The sequence below is a fragment of the Stegostoma tigrinum genome, chromosome 10 (genome assembly GCF_030684315.1).
Source record: "Stegostoma tigrinum isolate sSteTig4 chromosome 10, sSteTig4.hap1, whole genome shotgun sequence".
NCBI classification, from domain to species: Eukaryota; Metazoa; Chordata; class Chondrichthyes; order Orectolobiformes; family Stegostomatidae; genus Stegostoma; species Stegostoma tigrinum.
In genome coordinates this window covers 45,541,094-45,560,399 of record NC_081363.1, presented here as the reverse complement: position 1 = coordinate 45,560,399, position 19,306 = coordinate 45,541,094, and the positions used below count along the sequence as shown (strand labels likewise).

The 19,306-nt window shown below is 40.4% G+C and overlaps 1 protein-coding gene across 2 annotated transcripts in view; it reads left to right on the top strand.

Annotated features, from left to right (window-relative positions):
* The window catches only part of nid2a (nidogen 2a (osteonidogen)), a 102,981-nt gene that overhangs the window by 48,154 nt on the left and 35,521 nt on the right, over nt 1-19,306 (top strand). For both annotated transcript variants that reach the window (XM_048538334.2, XM_048538333.2), the window contains exons 17-23: nt 2,728-2,973; nt 5,349-5,591; nt 6,829-7,074; nt 10,372-10,611; nt 11,729-11,974; nt 16,193-16,432; nt 18,718-18,963. In XM_048538334.2, coding sequence (XP_048394291.2) covers nt 2,728-2,973; nt 5,349-5,591; nt 6,829-7,074; nt 10,372-10,611; nt 11,729-11,974; nt 16,193-16,432; nt 18,718-18,963 — 1,707 coding nt within the window. The remainder of the gene's footprint in view (nt 1-2,727; nt 2,974-5,348; nt 5,592-6,828; nt 7,075-10,371; nt 10,612-11,728; nt 11,975-16,192; nt 16,433-18,717; nt 18,964-19,306) is intronic.

Sequence of the window (19,306 nt, the reverse complement as noted above, 5' to 3'; positions counted from 1 at the left end):
TGGAAATGAACGTTCTGTTCAAAGTGCTTCATCTTCTGTATCTTTACCTCTCCTTGTGGCACTACTCCCTGTTTTCCCTCACCATTGGCAGCCCTTCAGCTGGAATCATATGCCCTCTGTCTTGATGGCCAAATCTTCCCCTGCAATGGTACAGATGGGGCAATGTTTGGTATGTCTTTATGTGCTCCAAAACTCAGAAGTTCAGTGAAGAACACTTGAGCCGACAGAGCAGGGCAATGAGCAACCTTCCTCCAGTTCTGCTGAAGTCATGTGGCTAGCACTGTTTGGAAGTAACAGAAAAGGGAAGAGAGAGGTTTCGTGGTTACACGGGAAGATTAACCTATGTGTTTTACGCCATGTTACATTGTCACATTTTCATTTCATGTTCTTACATCTTAGAATTTATTTTCTTACCCATTTTTGTCTTTCTTGCCGCCAAGTGACTTACTGCTATGTAAAAAGTAGTTTTACCAATGGTAAAGGCAAATTTGAAAAAATAGGTTGTCTTATATGCTGTGTTTCTCCAGTCCAGAAGAAATGAACACCAAGAGAAAATTTTGGCCGAGAGAACTCCAGCTTTTTGCTGTGGCAGAGAGAGACGAAACAGCTTCCCCAGCCAATTTCAAAGCCTGAAGAACTACTGAAAGCTAAATTAAAACCTTGGTTCTGTGGGAGCCTGACTGCATCTATTCATGCTGCTTCCATTGTTCTAATGTTTTGTGAAAAAAATTCCAGGGCCTGTAAAACTGTTTGTTTTATTTGCTTGGAAGAGACAACTTGGGACCGCTTGCTCAAAACCTCTCTACCATTAAAAAAAAGCCAAGACAAAACATACCCCTCAAAGCCATAGTATCATCCAAAACTCATGACTAATTCAATCAATTATCCTTTAAAATCCACCAGCTGCAATGGTGGGATTTGAACCTGTATTTCCAGATCATTTACCTAGGCTTCTGGATTATTCATCCAGTGATATTATCTTTCGCTTTAAACATCCAGTGACTTTTTTTTATACCAGTGATTTTTTTTTTAAACCCAGAAATGCTCTTGCATACAACTGAATGTTTCTTTTCTCTAAATCACCTGCAGTATTTTTACCATCAGTTAAACACCACCAGATCATCACCTGTGTTTTCCAAATGATTAATTTAAATGAAAACTCCAATAGGGGCAGCGCAGATCATCAAAGGTGAGGGAAAGCAGGAAATCAAAATGGAGTTGGAAAGAACACAGCTCTCTTCTTTCTTAAAGTATGTATTTTCTAATCAAACTGTTCAGAGATGTCATGAGCAGGTGATACTTGAGCCCACGTCTACAGCCTCAGAGGTAGGGACATTACCACTGCACTGCAAGTGGACCTAAAAACAAAGTTAATTTTTATATCTGGAGGGGCTTTTACACACAACAGAGTTAAAGACATAACTCTTTTTTTTTCTTTCTACTCAACCTGTTCAGTGTTGCTATCATGCACCTCTAGAGTAGGTGGGACTTGAAACCTGGGCCTTCTGGGACAGAGGTGGAGACACTATCAAATTTCAGTGAGTGTCACGTGCTGTACATCAACCATAGACCTGTTCCATTTTACCCTTTAAATAGATCTGCATTTCAAATACTGATATATAAGACCAATTGTACGTTAACAATTTGGATCTGAACGTAGAAGATGTAATTTTTAAGCTTGCAAATGACATGAAAATTAGTGATATTGTTGATAGTGAGAAGCATGGTATCAGGCTACAGTCTGATATTAATCAGCTGGTAAATTGGTCAGAGCAATGGCAGACAGAATTTAATCCTGGTATGTGTGAGGTGATGCATTTTGGCAGATCTAAAACCCCAGGAAGTGCTGTGGAACAAAGGGACCTTGGTATACAAGACCATCGATCCCAGGAGGTGTCAGCATGGATAGACAAGGTGCTGAAGAAGGTATAAGGGATGCTTGCCTTCATTAGTTATGGCATAGAATATAGGAGTAAGCATGTCTTTTTACAACTTTATTAAACATTGGTTGGGCAGAGATGGAATGCATGCGCATATCTGGTCAACATTCGATTAGAAGGATGGGACTGCACTGGAGAGCGTGCAGAAAAGATTCACCAGGATGTTGCCTGGGATGGAAATCTTCAGTTATGAGGAGAGACTGGGTTTTCTGGATAGGCTGGGTTTTTTTTCCTTGGAAGAGTGGATGCTGAGGGGGTTCTAATTGAGGTATAAAAAATTAAGAGGTATAGACCAGAGGAGATTGTGAGAATCTCTTCCCAAGGCAGATGTGCTTAAGACTAGAGAGCACATTTTAGGATGAGAAGCCAGTGGTTTAGAGGAGATTTGAGGGAAAAACAATTTCCCCCAGTGGTTGAACTCGTACATAACACGCTGCCTGAGAGGGTGCAGTTCTTGCTATCTCAATGGGATTAGTGTAGTTTAGTATTTTGTGGTTGCCATAGACATCGTAAGCTGAAGGACCTGCTTCTGTGCTGTATGTCTCTGTGAAAATAGTAAGTTTTGATGGATACAGATGTGATAGAATCTGGATCACTTTGAGGTTATAAATTAACCATGGAATGTGAAATGGATTGGAATTAAAACTCTGAGTAGGGGTGTTGTTGATCCTATAAACTGACTGTTGACAATGGCAAGGTAAACACAGATTTAACAGACTCAATTTGAGAGATTTGTACTTTTTAAATTTGTAATTCTTTCAAAACCAGTTTCTTTATGTTTGATTAGCAAGTAAGGAACGGTCGAAGACTGCTTGTGAGCAACATCGAGAGAGACTACAAACGGAACTGAGCCTGCGTGGAAATCAAGCTCTTGTTGGAATCCATATCCCTGAGTGTGATGGAGAGGGGAATTTCAGGCCTGTGCAGTGCCATGGCAGTACAGGCCACTGCTGGTGTGTATATGAAAATGGACAGGAAATTCCAGGGACACGGACAGCACCTGGAAGTAATCCACCTCGCTGCGGGCTGCCAGGTCAGTCAGCGTTTTAAATGTGTGAAAGATCTGCTGATAGGAATAATTAGTAATTCGAGCAACTTTATTTTAAAGTGATTCTACCTCGAAATTTGGTGAAATGGATATGGGAAAAACCGATCATTATTGAAAGGAGTGATTTAAACAATAGTTACTTTCCCTCTTTTTATAAATGCCAGTATTTATTGTTTGACGTTAGGCTCTAACTGTGGCTGGGATAAAGTACCTGACTACTGTTATTTGCACTGATGTTGCTTGATTACCTTTCGCGAAGATATTCTCTGCTACCACATATCCAGTCATTCTCCCCTTTTGACAACCAGCTCATGATAAAACATGTATCTTGCATTTCTACAGATTTCTCCTTTCAATTCCTCTTCCTTGGTTCTCAACAAATTAATTCACCACTTATTCAATTGTTCAAATTCAGAGAATTGCATCAATATTTTCATTCTAAGATTCTTAATCACGTACAGTAAGCTAACAGGTGAATCCAAAAGATTAAAAATAAAAAGAGAATTTAAGTTAAAAGGACTGAAAAGAAATGTTGAGATAACAAGATGTAGAACTGGATGAACACAGCTGGCCAAGCAGCATCATAGGAGCAAGAGAGCTGACATTTCGGGCCTAGACTCTTCTTCAAGGTCTAGGCCCAAAACGTCAGCTTTCCTGCTCCTCTGATGCTGCTTGACCTGCTGTGTTCATATAGCTCTACACCTTGTTATCTCAGATTCTCCAGCATCTTCAGTTCCTACTATCTCTGAAAAGAAATGCTTGTTATTTGTGTTCGAACCTTTTCTTTCCAGTTTTGTTATTTTTGTCATTCATAATCCTGTGACATAAAATCATTTGACACTGATTTTAAATTTTCTCCACGCTCACATTAGAATATAAAATGTTTTCCACAAATGGCATGCTATCACAGATTGACTAAACTCTTGCAGCACAGTAGGATGCCATTTGGTCCATGTCTGCAACAGCCTTTCAAATGAGCAACTCATCTGTAACAGTCTCTGGCCTTCTTCCCATAACCCTGCACATTCTTCTTTTTCAGATAACAGTCTAACTCCCTCAATTGAAGCTGCCTCCACCACACTGCCAGGCAGTGCACTGCAGATCCTAACACTTGCTGCCTGAGACAATTTTTCCTCCTATAGCTTTCTTGCTTCTTGCTCTAATACCTTTAAATCTGCACCCTCTCTTTCTCAATGCTTTCATGAGTTTTAAAAACAAAGTTTATTCCTATCTGCACAATCTAGAACCCTCTTAATTTTGAAGAACACAACAAATCTCTTCTCAACCTTATTTTCTCAATGAGAAACAATCCTAGCTTCTCCAATCCCAGCTTTGTAACTGAAGCTCCTTGCTGGTCCATTCTTGCATCTCTTTCCTGCACATTCTCTAATTCCTTAACATCTTTCTGAAATGCACTGCCCAGAATTGGGCATAATATTCAAACAGAAGTGGAACTAATGCTTTACACAAGTTCACTGTAACTTCTTTGCTCCTACTGTATTTCCCTATTGATGAAGCCTGAGATAACTGTATGTTTCACTAACTGCTCTCTGTCCGCCCTGCCGCCTTCAAAAACTTGTGCATATATACAGCAAGGACACTCTGTTCCTGCACTCCATTGAGGGGGTAGGCTTTATCTTGTACTTTTTCTCCATGTTCTTCCTTCGAAAATGAATCACTTCACATTTGTCTGAACAGACCTTCAACCCCACCTGCCTGCGTATTTAAGCTTGTGCCTGACCTGTCCTATGGAAGGTGTGGAGATTGAAGCTGGAGCTGGTCTAAAGCTGTTGGCTTCCCAACACAATGACAACTGATGTCTTTTTTAACCAACTGCCCGTGGGAAAATCCACTCATTACCTGCCCACCTTTGTCAGGTGAAAATTCACCCAAAATCGTTGACCCTTTCTTTTAGAAAATGTTCTAAATCACGTTACAACAGAAAGCTAACCTACACAAATCATTTATCATTGACCAAATGTATCTCCAAATACACGACAGTGAGAAAGTTCAATGAGTCAGCTAGGCATTTCCTCACCATTATCTTTCAAAAGTAACACATTAGATAGCAGAACTAATAAATCATACAACATTCATTGAAAATATAAATATCACTAGGTAACGGTGTTTCCCAGCCCTGATGGTAAGAAAATTAGGATTGATTTGAGATGATTAATTAACTGCAATATGAGAAATGATGATATCTACTCAAACCTGTTGGTTTGATTCTGTTCCCGGTCCCAAAAAACAGACTGGTGACAAAATGCAACATACAAGAAGAAATGATATAAACCCTGTCTGAGACACTTGTACTCAGAGTTTGGAACTGTGTTTAACTGTTCTTTTTTTTTGATTATCAGCCAGTGAACGTCCAAAGTCTGCTTGCGAACAACATCGAGAGAGGCTACAAACACAGTTGAGACTGCATGGATCGCAACCTCTTGTTGGAATCCATATCCCTGAGTGTGATGAGGAGGGGAACTTCAGGCCTCTGCAATGCCACAGCAGTACAGGCCACTGCTGGTGTGTATATGAGAACGGACAGGAAATTCCTGGCTCTAGGAAACCCCCCGGTACTGATCGACCACAGTGTGGACAGCCAGGTCAGTCAGTGTCTTATATATACCAAATGACCAGTATTATTGAGAAAAAAATAAATTGAAAGAGACCTTCTTTCTTTTGAAGTGATTGTTGTAACTTAATGAAATGTGTGTGAAAAGCTGAGTATCATCGAAGTAGTTGATTTGGGCATTTGTTTCTCGCATTTACAAAATACTTATCTTTATAATTTGAACTGTCAGTATAGCCAGGATAAAGCATCTAGCTGTATTTATTTGCACTGAAGCAATTTCATTATCATCCCTGCGCATTTGTCTCACCTTCTTCATTATTCTCTTCTATTATCAAACCGCTCAAAATATCCACTGTAACCCTCACTTCTTTTGAACTCTCTGTTTCACTGCTGTGTTTCCATCTTTCTGGTTCTCACCAAATTAATTTGTCATTTATTCAGAGCTTCAAGCTCGGAAAAGTGTGTGTATCTCTTCAGAAATACATGCATTGAGCAAACAGGTAAGCATAACGAATTAAAATTGATCAGAGACCATTAGAAAATAAAACTAAAACCAATGGAATGATAATTTTGTCCCTTTGTTCAAGTTTTCCAGTCTTTAGGTTTATCTTTCTTTCCATTTGGTCTTTTTCTATATTTCATACGCTTTTATTATCCACCAATCCTGTGACATGAATCCTTTTTTCTCAAATTTTCTCCACTTCACATAACAAAATAAAAATATCCAGCATGTACAACAAAACAGCATAGTTCTGGTTAAATGATAAGAAAGTGCTTGGTGACTCAATGGCCAGCACTGCTGCCTCACGGTGCCAGGGACCTGGGTTCACTTCCACCTTCGGGTGACTGTCTGAGCCACTGTGCTGGGAAAGGAAATTCTCTGAGAAAACTATTGCCAATGCAGCACTTCACTATAATTTCTCACTAAGTGGCATATATAAGATTACACCTGCGAAGACCTCGGATTGTCTGATATGAACTAAACAACACTTGAAAGCACTAAAATCTTGAGTTTTGATATACACCTGGTAGCAATTAGAATTTGGACTATTTAGAATTTGGACTATCTATTGAGCAAACACACACCTGAATAAACCACTGAATTAAGTGTAACATTTGAAATATATTTAAAGCTCGTTGGTTCAGATATATTTTCTTTCATGTAAAGAATCTGGTAAAAATGTAGTAATGCAAGAAAAGACATTACATGACCCAATTTGACCGTTTTACTTGTAATTGTTTCAAAAGTATTTTCATTGTTTGTTTAGCCACTGATGAACGCCCAAGGACTGTTTGTGAACAATACCGAGAGAGATTGCAAGTAGAGCTTAATCTGCGTGGATCACAACCTTTTGTTGGAGCCTATATCCCAGAGTGTGATGAGGAGGGCAACTTCAGGCCTCTGCAGTGCCATGGCAGTACAGGTCACTGCTGGTGTGTGGATGAAAGGGGACAGGAAATTCCTGGGACAAGGACACCACCTGGAGCTGGTCAACCACAGTGTGGACAGCCAGGTCAGTCAGTGTTTGTAATTAAGCAAAATGACCGAGGTTGTAGCAAGATGGAAGTATCCCTAAAGACATTAATTTTTGTAAAAGTGATTTTGTTGGAGCACCTGTATGTAATTCATATTATCATGGAAATAGTAGATTTAATCAGTATGTTCTCCCCTCCATCTACGTATTGCCTGTTTATTATGCATATTTTCACATGATAGTTTCATATGCAGTGAAAGATCGGCCAATTTAGTTTATTGGTCCAGGGAAATTGCTACTTTTCCCCATTTTAGCATCAAGTTTTCCTCTATCGATTCCAAGACATTTTCATTTTCTGTACAAGAGATTTATTCTGTAGATTCTCTATTTCTTAATGTTTTCGAGTATCTGTCAAAACTCTTTCCCACTCACGCCCACCCGAAAACTATGTCCCACCTCAAATATTCTTTAAACAGGGAGATGATTGTTTAATGGTGATGTCACTGGACTAACAACTCAAAGCCAAGGGTCTCTGAAGGGTCTAGGCCCAAACCGTCAGCTTTTGTGCTCCTGAGATGCTGCTTTGCTTGCTGTGTATCCAGCTGCACACTTTATTATCAAAGCCAAGGCTAATGCTTGGAAGGCATGAATTCAAATCCCACCATTGTAGCTGGTGCATTTGCAACCTGATTCATCGATATAAACTGGAATTGAAAGTGAGTCTCAATAATTATCATTGATTGTTGGGGGGAGAAAGGAAATCTCATTCATTAATGCACTTTCAGGAAAAAGTCTAGCTTCCCATGGTGGGGAGAAAATGGTAGTATTTGGAAAGGTCATATGGGAGCTCAATTTTGAAGTATACAAAATGTGTCGGATCATTATGTGCCATTAATAGGTTTTGCTGTTTTTCCTTCCAGGTGACATTTGATTGCAGACCTGCAGCTATGTAGTTGTCTCTTAGCTGTTCTCTGAAATGGCTGAGCAAACAACTCTGATCAAGGGCAGTTAGGGATGGGCAATAAATGCTGACTTTGTTGGCATTGTTCACATCCCACAGAAACAAAACACGCACAACTATCTATGCTGCATAAAATGACAGTGACAATACAAAGAGGACCACAGCTGAGTAAAGAGGTGATCCTGGAATGTCAACCTTCCTCAGCAGAGGAGAGGAGAAGGAAGAAGAGGATATGGGGGCATTTGCAGAGGATCTATCTGACCAGGCTTTTGAGGACAGTCACTCAGGTTGCCTTGGGGCTCGAAGAATTGGCCTGGTGCCCAGATCCATGCTAATTCAACAATGGTTCACTTGAGTGGCACTCTAATCTATGACAGATCATTCTGTCACTCACCTTTGATCTGAGAGAGAAGTTTTCTATTGAGCAAACACACATCTGAATAATCCAATTGCCACCTGGTGACATTGAGAATGGAGCATCCATGATCTCTGTTGTCCCAGGGAGGCACTTCCCCAGGCTCCTGCATTGTATTATTGCAGGGTAACCTCTGTCAAAGAACCTTGCAGCATAGACAGGTTTGTGAGTCAGAGAGGCAGAGGAGACAAGAGATGGCGCTGGTATCAGTTGAAGTGAAACTCCAACATCATTGTTTCTGATCTTCTCAGCCATTTCATGGTGCTGCTTGCATGTTGAATGAGAAATCAAGTATGTTTTTCCCTTTTGTTGGTGCCCTCACCACCTACAATAAACCTAGTCTAGCAGCTACGTCCTTTAGCACTGGGCTGGTGTTGTGCCCGTAGTATTGCTCCAGAACATTGAAGCCCTCCACTCAGTACATTCTCTGTTGTTTCCACCCTCTGTACTTCCTCCAATTGGTGTTCAATGTGGAGGAGTATTGATTCATCATTCCAGAGAGGGGTAGGTGGTAATTAACAGGAGGTTTTCTTGCCCTGTTTCACCTGATGTCATGATGCTTCATGAAGCCCAGAGCCAATGTTGTGAACTCCCAGGATAATTTATTCCCAAATATATGCCATTGTGCCACCAGCTCTTATGGGGTCTGTCCTGCTGGATGGTGATGTTGGTGTCTGGGATATGATATGTCAGACAAGATTCCATGAGTAAGACTAACTTGGGCTGTTGCATGACTAGTTGATGGAACTGTTTTACCAATTTTGGTGCAGGCTCACAGATGTTAGTGCCCTGCAGAATTTGCTACTATGTTTTCAGGTGCCCATGTCAATTCTGAGTGATCCACCTGGTATCATGTTTTAGGGAGTTTCTACAAATGAGTGGCTTGTTAGCCCATCTCTGAGTCAACCACATTTTTGAGAGTTTGGAGTGACATGTAGGTCAGACTTGGCAAGGATGGCAAACTGTATAACTTAAAGGGCATTAGTGAACCAGATGGGGTTTTGGGAGAATCAACAGTAGCTTCACAGTTAGCATGAGACCAATTTTAAATCCTAGAATTTGTTTGTGAAATAAATTTTGCAGAGTGTTAGCCGAGCCCTCTGAATTACTGGTCATTAGCACTATACCACCACTTTGTTGCTGTAGCAATCAGAATGTTTACATGCCACAGGAACCCAATTTGTACGCGAACAGGGTTGTACTGTCAGAAAAAGCATGGCCTTAGCCAGTCAGTGGTAAGCTGTTTTAATAATAGCATGGGCTAATGTTAGTTTACTAATTCCAGTTTATCTGCTTGTTCTTCAAGTTTAATCCTGTTGAGAAGTTACTACTTCCAAATACTATATTCTGATGGTTTTAGCCACATTGTAGTTTCAAATGCAAGTAACACAAAGACAAATTTAAGGTTCCATTTGGAATGGTAAGTTTCACACTAACTGTGGTCATAAAATTGGATATTGTTTTGTCGTCATGCAAATGGAAGCAATTTGAGATGCTGCATTAAGACTATTGTGTACAGTCTTTAGGCAGAATCCTGTGGGGGCGATGGGAGTCTTAGGTGAAGTGCCATGGGGAGACTGAGCCCCACTTTTACGGAAGGCTTGCTGCGTACCTTTGCAAATTCTCCTGGGGATAGGGGAGCCCGGAGACAGTGGTTCCATCTGCTGAAAGCTGGTGGTCATTTCAAGGCCAGCTGCATTATTGAATGGGAGGGAAGGCCACCCATGGGCCAGCCCACCAAAGGCTTAATCAGAGCAGAGAAAAAAGTTTACAGGGTCCCCAGTCAACAAGCTCCTATCTGATTTAATCCCCCCCCACCATGGGACAGGGTACAAAATACCATTTGTTTTCTTTCCTATCAACAGGCTGACAGTGACAACAAGAAGGGCCACTCCCTGAACTGCATGGTTCATACTATTATTTTGTAATTATTTTATAATCAATCATTCTGTTTGATTAGAACCAACTGAACGCCCAAAGACTACTTGTGAACAGCATCGAGACAGATTGCGAGCACAGCTGAACCTGCGTGATTCTCTTGTTGGAGCCTATATCCCTGAGTGCGATGAGGAGGGGAACTTCAGGCCTCTGCAGTGCCATGGCAGTACAGGCCACTGCTGGTGTGTGGATGAAAGGGGACAGGAAATTCCTGGGACGAGGTCACCACCTGGAGCTGGCCAACCACAGTGTGGACAGCCAGGTCAGTCAGTGTTTGTAATTAAGCAAATTGACCAGCATTTCAGCAAAACAGAGGAGTTCAAAGAAACAAGCATAATTTTGAGAGTCTAACTTGGAATTTGGCAATCAACAACATGGTGTAATTTACAAAAGCCGATTATCATGGAACCAGCTAATGTAGTCATCTGTCATTTCCTATGTGCACTTGGAGCCTGTCATTACTGTCTGACATTGTAACATTATTTGGTCACTGAACAAAAACTCTGACCACATTAACTTCCACTATAAAGGTCTGGTTATCCTCCCTGATTATTGCCCCTGCCTCTACCATCATCCTCTTCTGGTGTCAACCAGCTCTCAATGTGCCTTCTTTCTTCTATTGCTGCTCCCCGATACCATCGTGTTTGCACCAAATTAATTACAATAATCATTTTCTCATGTTTTGCAGCTGAATTCAAATAGTAGTTTATTCTCACTAAGATTCAGGACTGGATGAGAAGTACAATACATGTACGAACAAAAGACTAAAGCTGAATAAAAGCTGAAAATGAGTATTCAGTAAATAAAATTTCATATGCCTTTTTGTGTCTTACATTTGCCTTTTGATATTGCTTTGGTGTCTCTGTCTCCCCTTTTCAGGATTTGGGTTACTTTGTTCTTTAGTTACCTGTATGTAAACTAGAAGTCACGTGACATCAATCTTTTATTTTCCTATTACATTCCTGTAAAATAATCCTACATATTCACATTTTTCCAAAGAAAATTCTTCCAATTTCATTCTAGGAAGAATGATTCTGTGACATAATTACTGAGATAAAATTTCTTTACAACACTATTCTAAATGAACATTGATCCAATTAGAGATGCAAAAATCTAGGCTGTTAACACACTTAACCTTATAACACGTGTTATTCAGAATTTTGCTGTGTATGAGTCGATCTCTGGTCATGAAAGATGGTGAAAATATTTGGGATGATTATTGAGATTACCACATGTTAATTATGTTGAAATATACTGACTTAGATACAATATTTCTCTGAACAGGAGAATCCTGATATCTGAAGAATAGAAGGAAAGATGTTACAATGTCCACTATTTATGACTGTTTGTTTCAAATCAATTGCTGTGTGTTTGATCAGGACCCATTGAACGTCCAAGGACTGCCTGTGAACAGCATCGAGACAGATTGCAGGCAGAGCTGAGTCTGCGTGGATCACAGCCTCTCATTGGAGCCTATATCCCAGAGTGTGATGAGGAGGGGAACTTCAGGCCTCTGCAATGCCATGGCAGTACAGGCCACTGCTGGTGTGTGGATGAAAGGGGACAGGAAATCCCTGGGACAAGGACACCACCTGGAACTGGTCAACCAGAGTGTGGACAGCCAGGTCAGCCTGTGTTTGTAATGGGGCCAATATTCAGTGAAACAGAGGATTGCAAAGAGTCTTTTAATTTGTTTTCCAAGTAGGAAGTGTCTCCACCTCCTTTGGCTTGAGGTTAGGGTTTCCAGAGTTAACAGTCACTGGGGCATCAGAGAATTTCCTGGATCAATCATAGGTACTGGGTTATGGCTTCCCCTTCAGCAGTGAGAGTTCAGGCTCCGAGATAATGGGAACTGCAGATACTGGAGAATGCGAGATAACAAAGTGTGGAGCTGGATGAACACAGCAGGCCAAGCGGCACCTTAGGAGCAGGAAAGCTGAAGTTTCGGGCCTAGACCCTTCATTTTTTTGATGGGTCTAGGCCCGAAATGTCAACTTTTGTGCTCCTAAGATGCTGCTTGGCCTGCTGTGTTCTTCCAGCTCCACACTTTGTTATCTAGAGTTCAGGCTCCTATTTGGGTGGCTATCCAAATCTTACACAGCAAGTTCAGAAGTCTTGAGGGCTCTGTGTTCTCCCGATTAGAGACTGCTGCGAAAGACACTACCCTGGCAGAATGTAGACCAGACCACAGCACTGGTGACAGCTTGGAAGGGAACAGCAAAGATCAGAAAAGGAGCATGGCAGGACATTCTATGATCAGAGGATCAGCGAGCCATTTCTGTAACCATTGTCATGAGTTCTTAAAGACATATTGCTTACGTGATGCCAGGGTTAATGGACATCGTGGATCATGCTCAACATATTTTGCATGATAGGGAGTGAACCAGAAGTTGTGAAACACATTGTTAGCAACAAGAGAGGGCAAGTATTCTGGATATATTTAGTCAAATTCTTCTAGATTAAAATTCAAAAGTAGGTCCTCGAGGGTAACTATTTCTAGTATAGCCAGAAGGCAGAAGAGAAACAGCAAGAAGAGGAGAATCCACGTACGGCTTAATGGGTGATGCATCTGCAAACTAGCATTTTGGTAAAGGCTTCCAGTTCTGGATCTGAAAAGTGCCCAGTCCACTTCAAATTACCCTGGAAAGGCAAGGTATCTCAAAGGTTTGAACGACAGTTTCAGTGAGCCATTTCACATAATAATGCAGCAGCAACATGAGAAATATTTTCAGGATATTACTGTCATTCCAAAAAGATATTCTGTCTGCCACACAAATAAAGAACGTTGTGTAATTCCATTGCCAACATGCTGCCAGAATTTTAAATCAATGACTCCAATGATTGGCTGATTAAATCAAACAGATTGTACCTTTTAGTTATTCGATATGACTGGAAGAAATAGGAGTAGGAGTAGGCATTCAGTCTCTTGAACGTGTTCTGCCATGCAGTAGGATCATGGCTGATCTGACATTCCTCAAGTTCACTTTTCTGCCTTTCCCATTACCCTTTATTCCCTCACTGATCAACTTTCTATCTATCTCGGCCTTAAATATACACAAGGACTCTTCCCCCTCAGCTCTCTGTGGCAAGGAGCTCCAAAAACTCTCCCCCTCATTCTGGTTTTAATTTGGCTCTCCATTATTCTGAGACTGGTCCTGGTCTCTCGGTTGAGGAGAAACATCCTTCCACCATTTACTGTGTCAAGTTCCTTGAGAATCCTGTATGTTTATTATTCTGAGACTGGTCCTAATCTCTCGGTTGAGGAGAAACATCCTTCCACCATTTTCTGTGTCAAGTTCCTTGAGAATCCTGTATGTTTCTATGAGACCACCTCTCATTCTTCTAAATTCTGGTGAGTAGATTCGAACCCTATTTAGCCTTTGCTCATAAGATAATCTTTTCATACCGAGAATCTTTCTACTGAGCCTTCTCTGACCCGCCTCCAATGAAATTATACCTTTCCGTAAATAAAGCGGCCAAAACTGCTCACAGTCCTCCAGATGCAGTCTCACCTTCACATTGTACAGTAAAATTTTCCTACTCTTATACTCCAACCCCTTTGAAATAAGGGCCAACATTCCATGAGCCTTTCTGATTATCGAGTGCACCTACCCATAAGTACCCCAAGTCCCTTTATGTTGCAGCTTTCTGTATTCAAATAATACCCTGTTCTTTCATTCTCCCTTCCAAAATGAACAACTGTACATTTTTTCCCGCATTACACTCCATTTACCAACTTTATGCCCATTTACTTAACCTGTCTATATCTCTCTGTAAATTGTTTGTATTCCTCTTGCAACCTACCTTTCCATCTATTTTTGTGTTGTCTGCAAATTTGCCTACAGTATGTTCACTTCCTTCCACCCAGCCATTAATATATATTGCAAAAAATTGTGGTCCCAACAATCGTCAGACACGAGTTCCCTTTCATGAAGCCATTACTGAGTCTGATTAGAGTATGAATGTCTATTAGTTATGGACATGGTGGAGATCAATCTCAATCAGCACACAGTTGCAAAGCCCAAAGAAAGCATTCACTGTTGGATGTAGTTTTATGATTGTGTAATGCTTACAGAACAGTCCTGAGTGGACTAACAAGTACATTGACAACTAATTTAAAAGAACTGGTGAAACCTGCTATGTGAGTCATTTATGCTTGCTAGAAATAACGCATATTCATACACAGGTCTTGCAAAAAAAATGATGTGTTCAGGCCAACCAAGTTACTGAGTTACCCAAGAACTTTCCATGGCATGCCTTGACCAATCAGAATTAACTTACCAATCTATCCGTACCATATTACCCAGTAATATAAATTATTTTTATCATTTGTAAGTGGCATTCTTGCAGTTGTCCCGGCATGAGTAAGACCAAAACATTCAGCAACATGTCTCTGTTTTCAGCAAGTCTAAAAATGAACAGATGAATGCAAAGCAAATGCTTGAAAAATAAAACTTTTAATTACTTATTCTAACAATTGTAGGAACAAAATAATATAAGAAATGAATGTAAAAGTAGGCCATATGGCTTTTTGAACCTGCCCAGCTATTCAATAAGGTTATGGGGAACCTTACGTTAACTCCATTTTCCAGTCTTCCTCTTATCCCTGTAGCTCCTTAGTATGTAAAAATTGATAGTTGTCAATTAAATATGACAAGCAAGTGGACACTAATAGCCATCTGGGGAGGAAATTTCCAAAGATTAGCATCCTGCCTGAGCAAAGAGCTATCTCCTCTTTCTCAGTCCCAAATACCAATTCTTCATCCTGTTGCTATGACTTCAAGTTCTGAACTCACCTGACACAGGAAACAGCCTCTGAAATCTACATGTGGAGGCTTTAACAATTTTGCTTGGTTTAAAAAAAACACCTCTTATTATTTTAAGCTCCAAAACAACTGTCAATTCTAATCAATCTCTTTTCAAAAGACCAGCACACTCATTCTAGAAATCAGAGATAATGGGAACTGCAGATGCTGGAGATGCCAAGATCACAAAATGTGGAGCCGAATGAACACAGCAGGCCAAGCCGCATCTTAGGAGCACAAAAGCTGACGTTTGGTCTAGGCCCAAAACGTCAGCTTTTGTGCATCTTAAGATGCTGCTGGGCCTGCTGTGTTCATCCAGCTTCACACTTTGTTATCCCAGAAATCAATTGAGTTGTAGTTCGTTGCACCACCTCCAAAACAAAGAAGTGGTTAAGGAGATAAAACTGTAAACATTATTTCAACAGTGGTCCCATCAAAACTCTATATAAGCATGATTGTTGTTTTGCTCTTATACACCAACCACTTTATATTAAAGGCTGACACAATATTGACCTTCCCAACTGCATACCATCCAGCACATTAATTCTCTATGTTCCTTCTATAAAGGCCTCCTAATTTATTTTTTATAAAATAATCTGACATTGATTTGTCTCCAAGTATATTCCAGTCAAATTCTCCAACACTTCCACAACCTTTCATAGGAATTTCTTTCCAATTCCATTCCAAGAATAACATTTTGGCAAAATAACAGCTCTTCACAACAATATCATTAAACAACAATCATCCAAGGACGTATAAAAAAACTAGGATTATCTATGTGAAAAATTTTATAATATTTATTGCAAATCTGAATTATTTTATGTGCAGACAGATCTCTGGAAGTAATAAAAGTGGAAAGCATTTGAGATGATGATCAAGATTTTCACGTTAATTATGGTTAAAATGTATTGGCCTAGCTATAGATTTTTGTCTCATTGACAGTCAGATTGTAGAAGAAAAGATGTTACGTTGTCCATTTTGAGACACCTGTGTGTTGTTTTGAAACCGTAACAAATCAGTTGCCATTTGTTTGAAAAGGACCCATTGAACACCCACGGACTGCTTGTGAACAGTACCGAGAGAGACTGCAAGCAGAGCTGAACCTGCGTGGATTACAGGTCGGGGTCCATATCCCAGAGTGTGATGAGGAGGGAAACTTCAAGCCTCTGCAATGCCACAGCAGTACAGGCCACTGCTGGTGTGTGGATGAAAGAGGGCAGGAAATTCCTGACACTCGGACTCCTCCTGGATCTGATCAACCTCTGTGTGGACAGCCAGGTCAGTCAGTGTTTGTATTAAGGAAAATAACCAGTGTGGTGTCACAAAAGTGATGATTTCAAGGAGTCTTTTATTTTGTTTTCAAAATTAGGAAGTGTCTTCAGCTGCTTCAGTTTAAAGTCAGAATTTCTGAGTTTGAGGGATAATAAGGTTGCTACATAACATCAGAGAGGATGAGAGTTTTCTGGATCAATTGCAGTTCAGCATTGTGGTTCCCCCCTTAGGATGTGTGTTGTAGGCGGTGGTGGTCTTGATTGGAGGGAAGAAACAAAGTGCAGAAGTCTCAGGGGTGAGAGCCACTCTCAAAGTTCTCAGTGGTGGAGGCTGCTGGGAGGGACTCTAACCAAGCAGAGTCCAGTCCAACCATAACAAGTGACAATGTGAGAGGAAACAGCAAAGACCAGAGATAATGGGAACTGCAGATGCTGGAGAATCCGAGATAACAAAGTGTGGACCTGGATGAACACAGCAGGCTAAGCAGCATCTTAGGAGCAGAAAAGCTGACATTTCGGGCCTAGACCCTTCATAAGTTTAAGAAGGGACCGATGAATGTGGTACATTTAGATTTTCAGCAGATTTTGATAAGGTCTGACATAAGAGGTTAGTAAACAAAATTTAGAGCACATAGGATTTGTGGGAACATTCTGGCATGGATTGAGAATTTGTTAAAAGACAAATGAGAGAGTCAGAATGGACCATTTTCAGGTTGGAAGTTGACAAATAGGGTGTGTACTGCAAAGATCATTGTTCGGGGCCTCAGCTATTCCCAATATGTAACCCTGGTTTGGATGTGAAGATTTAACGTAATGTTTCCAAGTTTAAAGATGACACAAAACCAGGCAGAAGAGTGAGTTGTGAGGATGACGCACAGACACTTCAAAGAGACTTGAAGAGGCTAGAAGAGAACACAAAAATTCAGCAGAGGGAATACAATGGGGAGAAATGTGAGAATCTCCACTTTACCAGGAAAAAGACAAGAATGTGGTATTTCTTAAATGCTGAAAGGCTGTGAAGTGTTGACTGACAAAGGGACTTGGACGTCCTTGTTCATGAGCCACTGAACAATAGACATGCAGGTATAGCACTTGTATGGAGTACAGGATTAAAGGCATCTTACTGAAGTTTTCTAAAGCCTTGGGAAAACCACGGCAAGTGGATTGTGTACAGTTTTCATCTTATTTTTGGGAAAAATCTATTGCCACTGGGCAAGTAGACCAAAGATTCACCAAGCTAATTGCTGGGATGGAGGGATCACCCTATGAGGAAAGATTAAATAGACTGGCCTATCTTCTCTGGAGTTTAGAAGAATGAGTGACGATCTCACTTTAGCAATATTTTTGATGGACTTGATATCATCAACACAGGAAGTATGCTTACCCTGAAGGGGGTTCTAGAACCAAGGGATAGTTTGACAAAATAAGAGGTAGACAGTTCAAGATTGAGATGAATAATTTCTTCACTCAAAAGGTAGTGAAAGTTTGGAATTCTCTATCCCAGTGAGCAGTCGAGGCTCCGTCACTAAGTTTGTTCAGGACCAATTGATTGAACTACACATTAAAAATGTTCAGGGTTATTAGGGTTAGTGCAGGACAATGAGAAAGAAGGTCAGCTATGATCTCTGAATAGCCTATTTTTGCTCTAAATTTCAGATGTTTTTATGAGAGTAAAACTTTAGACAGTATTTCAACTGTAATTTCACCAAAGCTTATGCAAGTGTGATTTTTCGTTTCTTCTCCAATGTTCTAATAATAGAGTAATTCACCATTGACCTGCCAAAAATGTGCTGTCTTTGTACATTAACTCCTTATGAATCATCTAGAAGGACTTCCAAATCTCTGTGTATTAAATAATCTGATATCCATGTTCTCTCCTAATACCTTCAAAAAAACCCATGCAATCTTCAAAAGAATATTCTTCATAATTTCATTCCAGGAAGAATGCCTCTACAAGGTAATTACTGCCAGAACATTTACTCATAACAGTTGTTGCTTAAAAAACGTTTATTCAATTACAGACACAAAATGGAGGGTTTTCTCCACAATAAACCTCATTAAACCTTAACACTTCTTTTGTTATTCTGGATTTCATTCTGGAGAGATGAATCCCCGGCGGAAATGATAATTAAGGTTAAGGCATGTGAATTATTGTAAAATAAGTTGGTACAGGTATAATTTCATTCCTATAAAGAAACAAATGACCCTTGGTGTGTCAAGCAAATTATGTTATAATGTCCATTTTCAGATACTTTGCAATTTCTCCAAATTGGTTTCTATTTGTTTGATTAGAACCCATTGAACGCACAAAAACTGCTTGTGAACAGTACCGAGACAGATTGCAAGCAGAGCTGAGTCTGCGTGGATCACAACCTCTTGTTGGAGCCTATATCCCTGAGTGCGATGAGGAGGGGAACTTCAGGCCTCTGCAGTGCCATGGCAGTACAGGTCACTGCTGGTGTGTGGACGAAAGGGGACAGGAAATTCCTGGGACAAGGACACCACCTGGAGCTGGCCAACCACAGTGTGGACAGCTAGGTCAGTCCGTGTTTTGTAATTCAGCAAAATGACCAGTATGGTACCAAAGAAAAAATGTTGAGTTCAAGGAGACTTTCATTTGTTTTTCAGAGTAGGCAATGTCTTTAGGTGCTTTAGCTCAAGGTCATGATTTCTAAGATTGAAGGGCAATAAAATAAATTACATGATTTATTGTCAATTGTATTTAAGGGAAAGTACAGTGAAAAGCTTCAACTATCACCATATTCCGGCACCATTATGAATGATGTAAAAATAAACAAAAAGACGTAGCTGAAATGACAGTCCATTTTTTTGTCTTTAATGGAGCTATCATAGGATATTCTATAGTCGGGGGAGAGGGGCA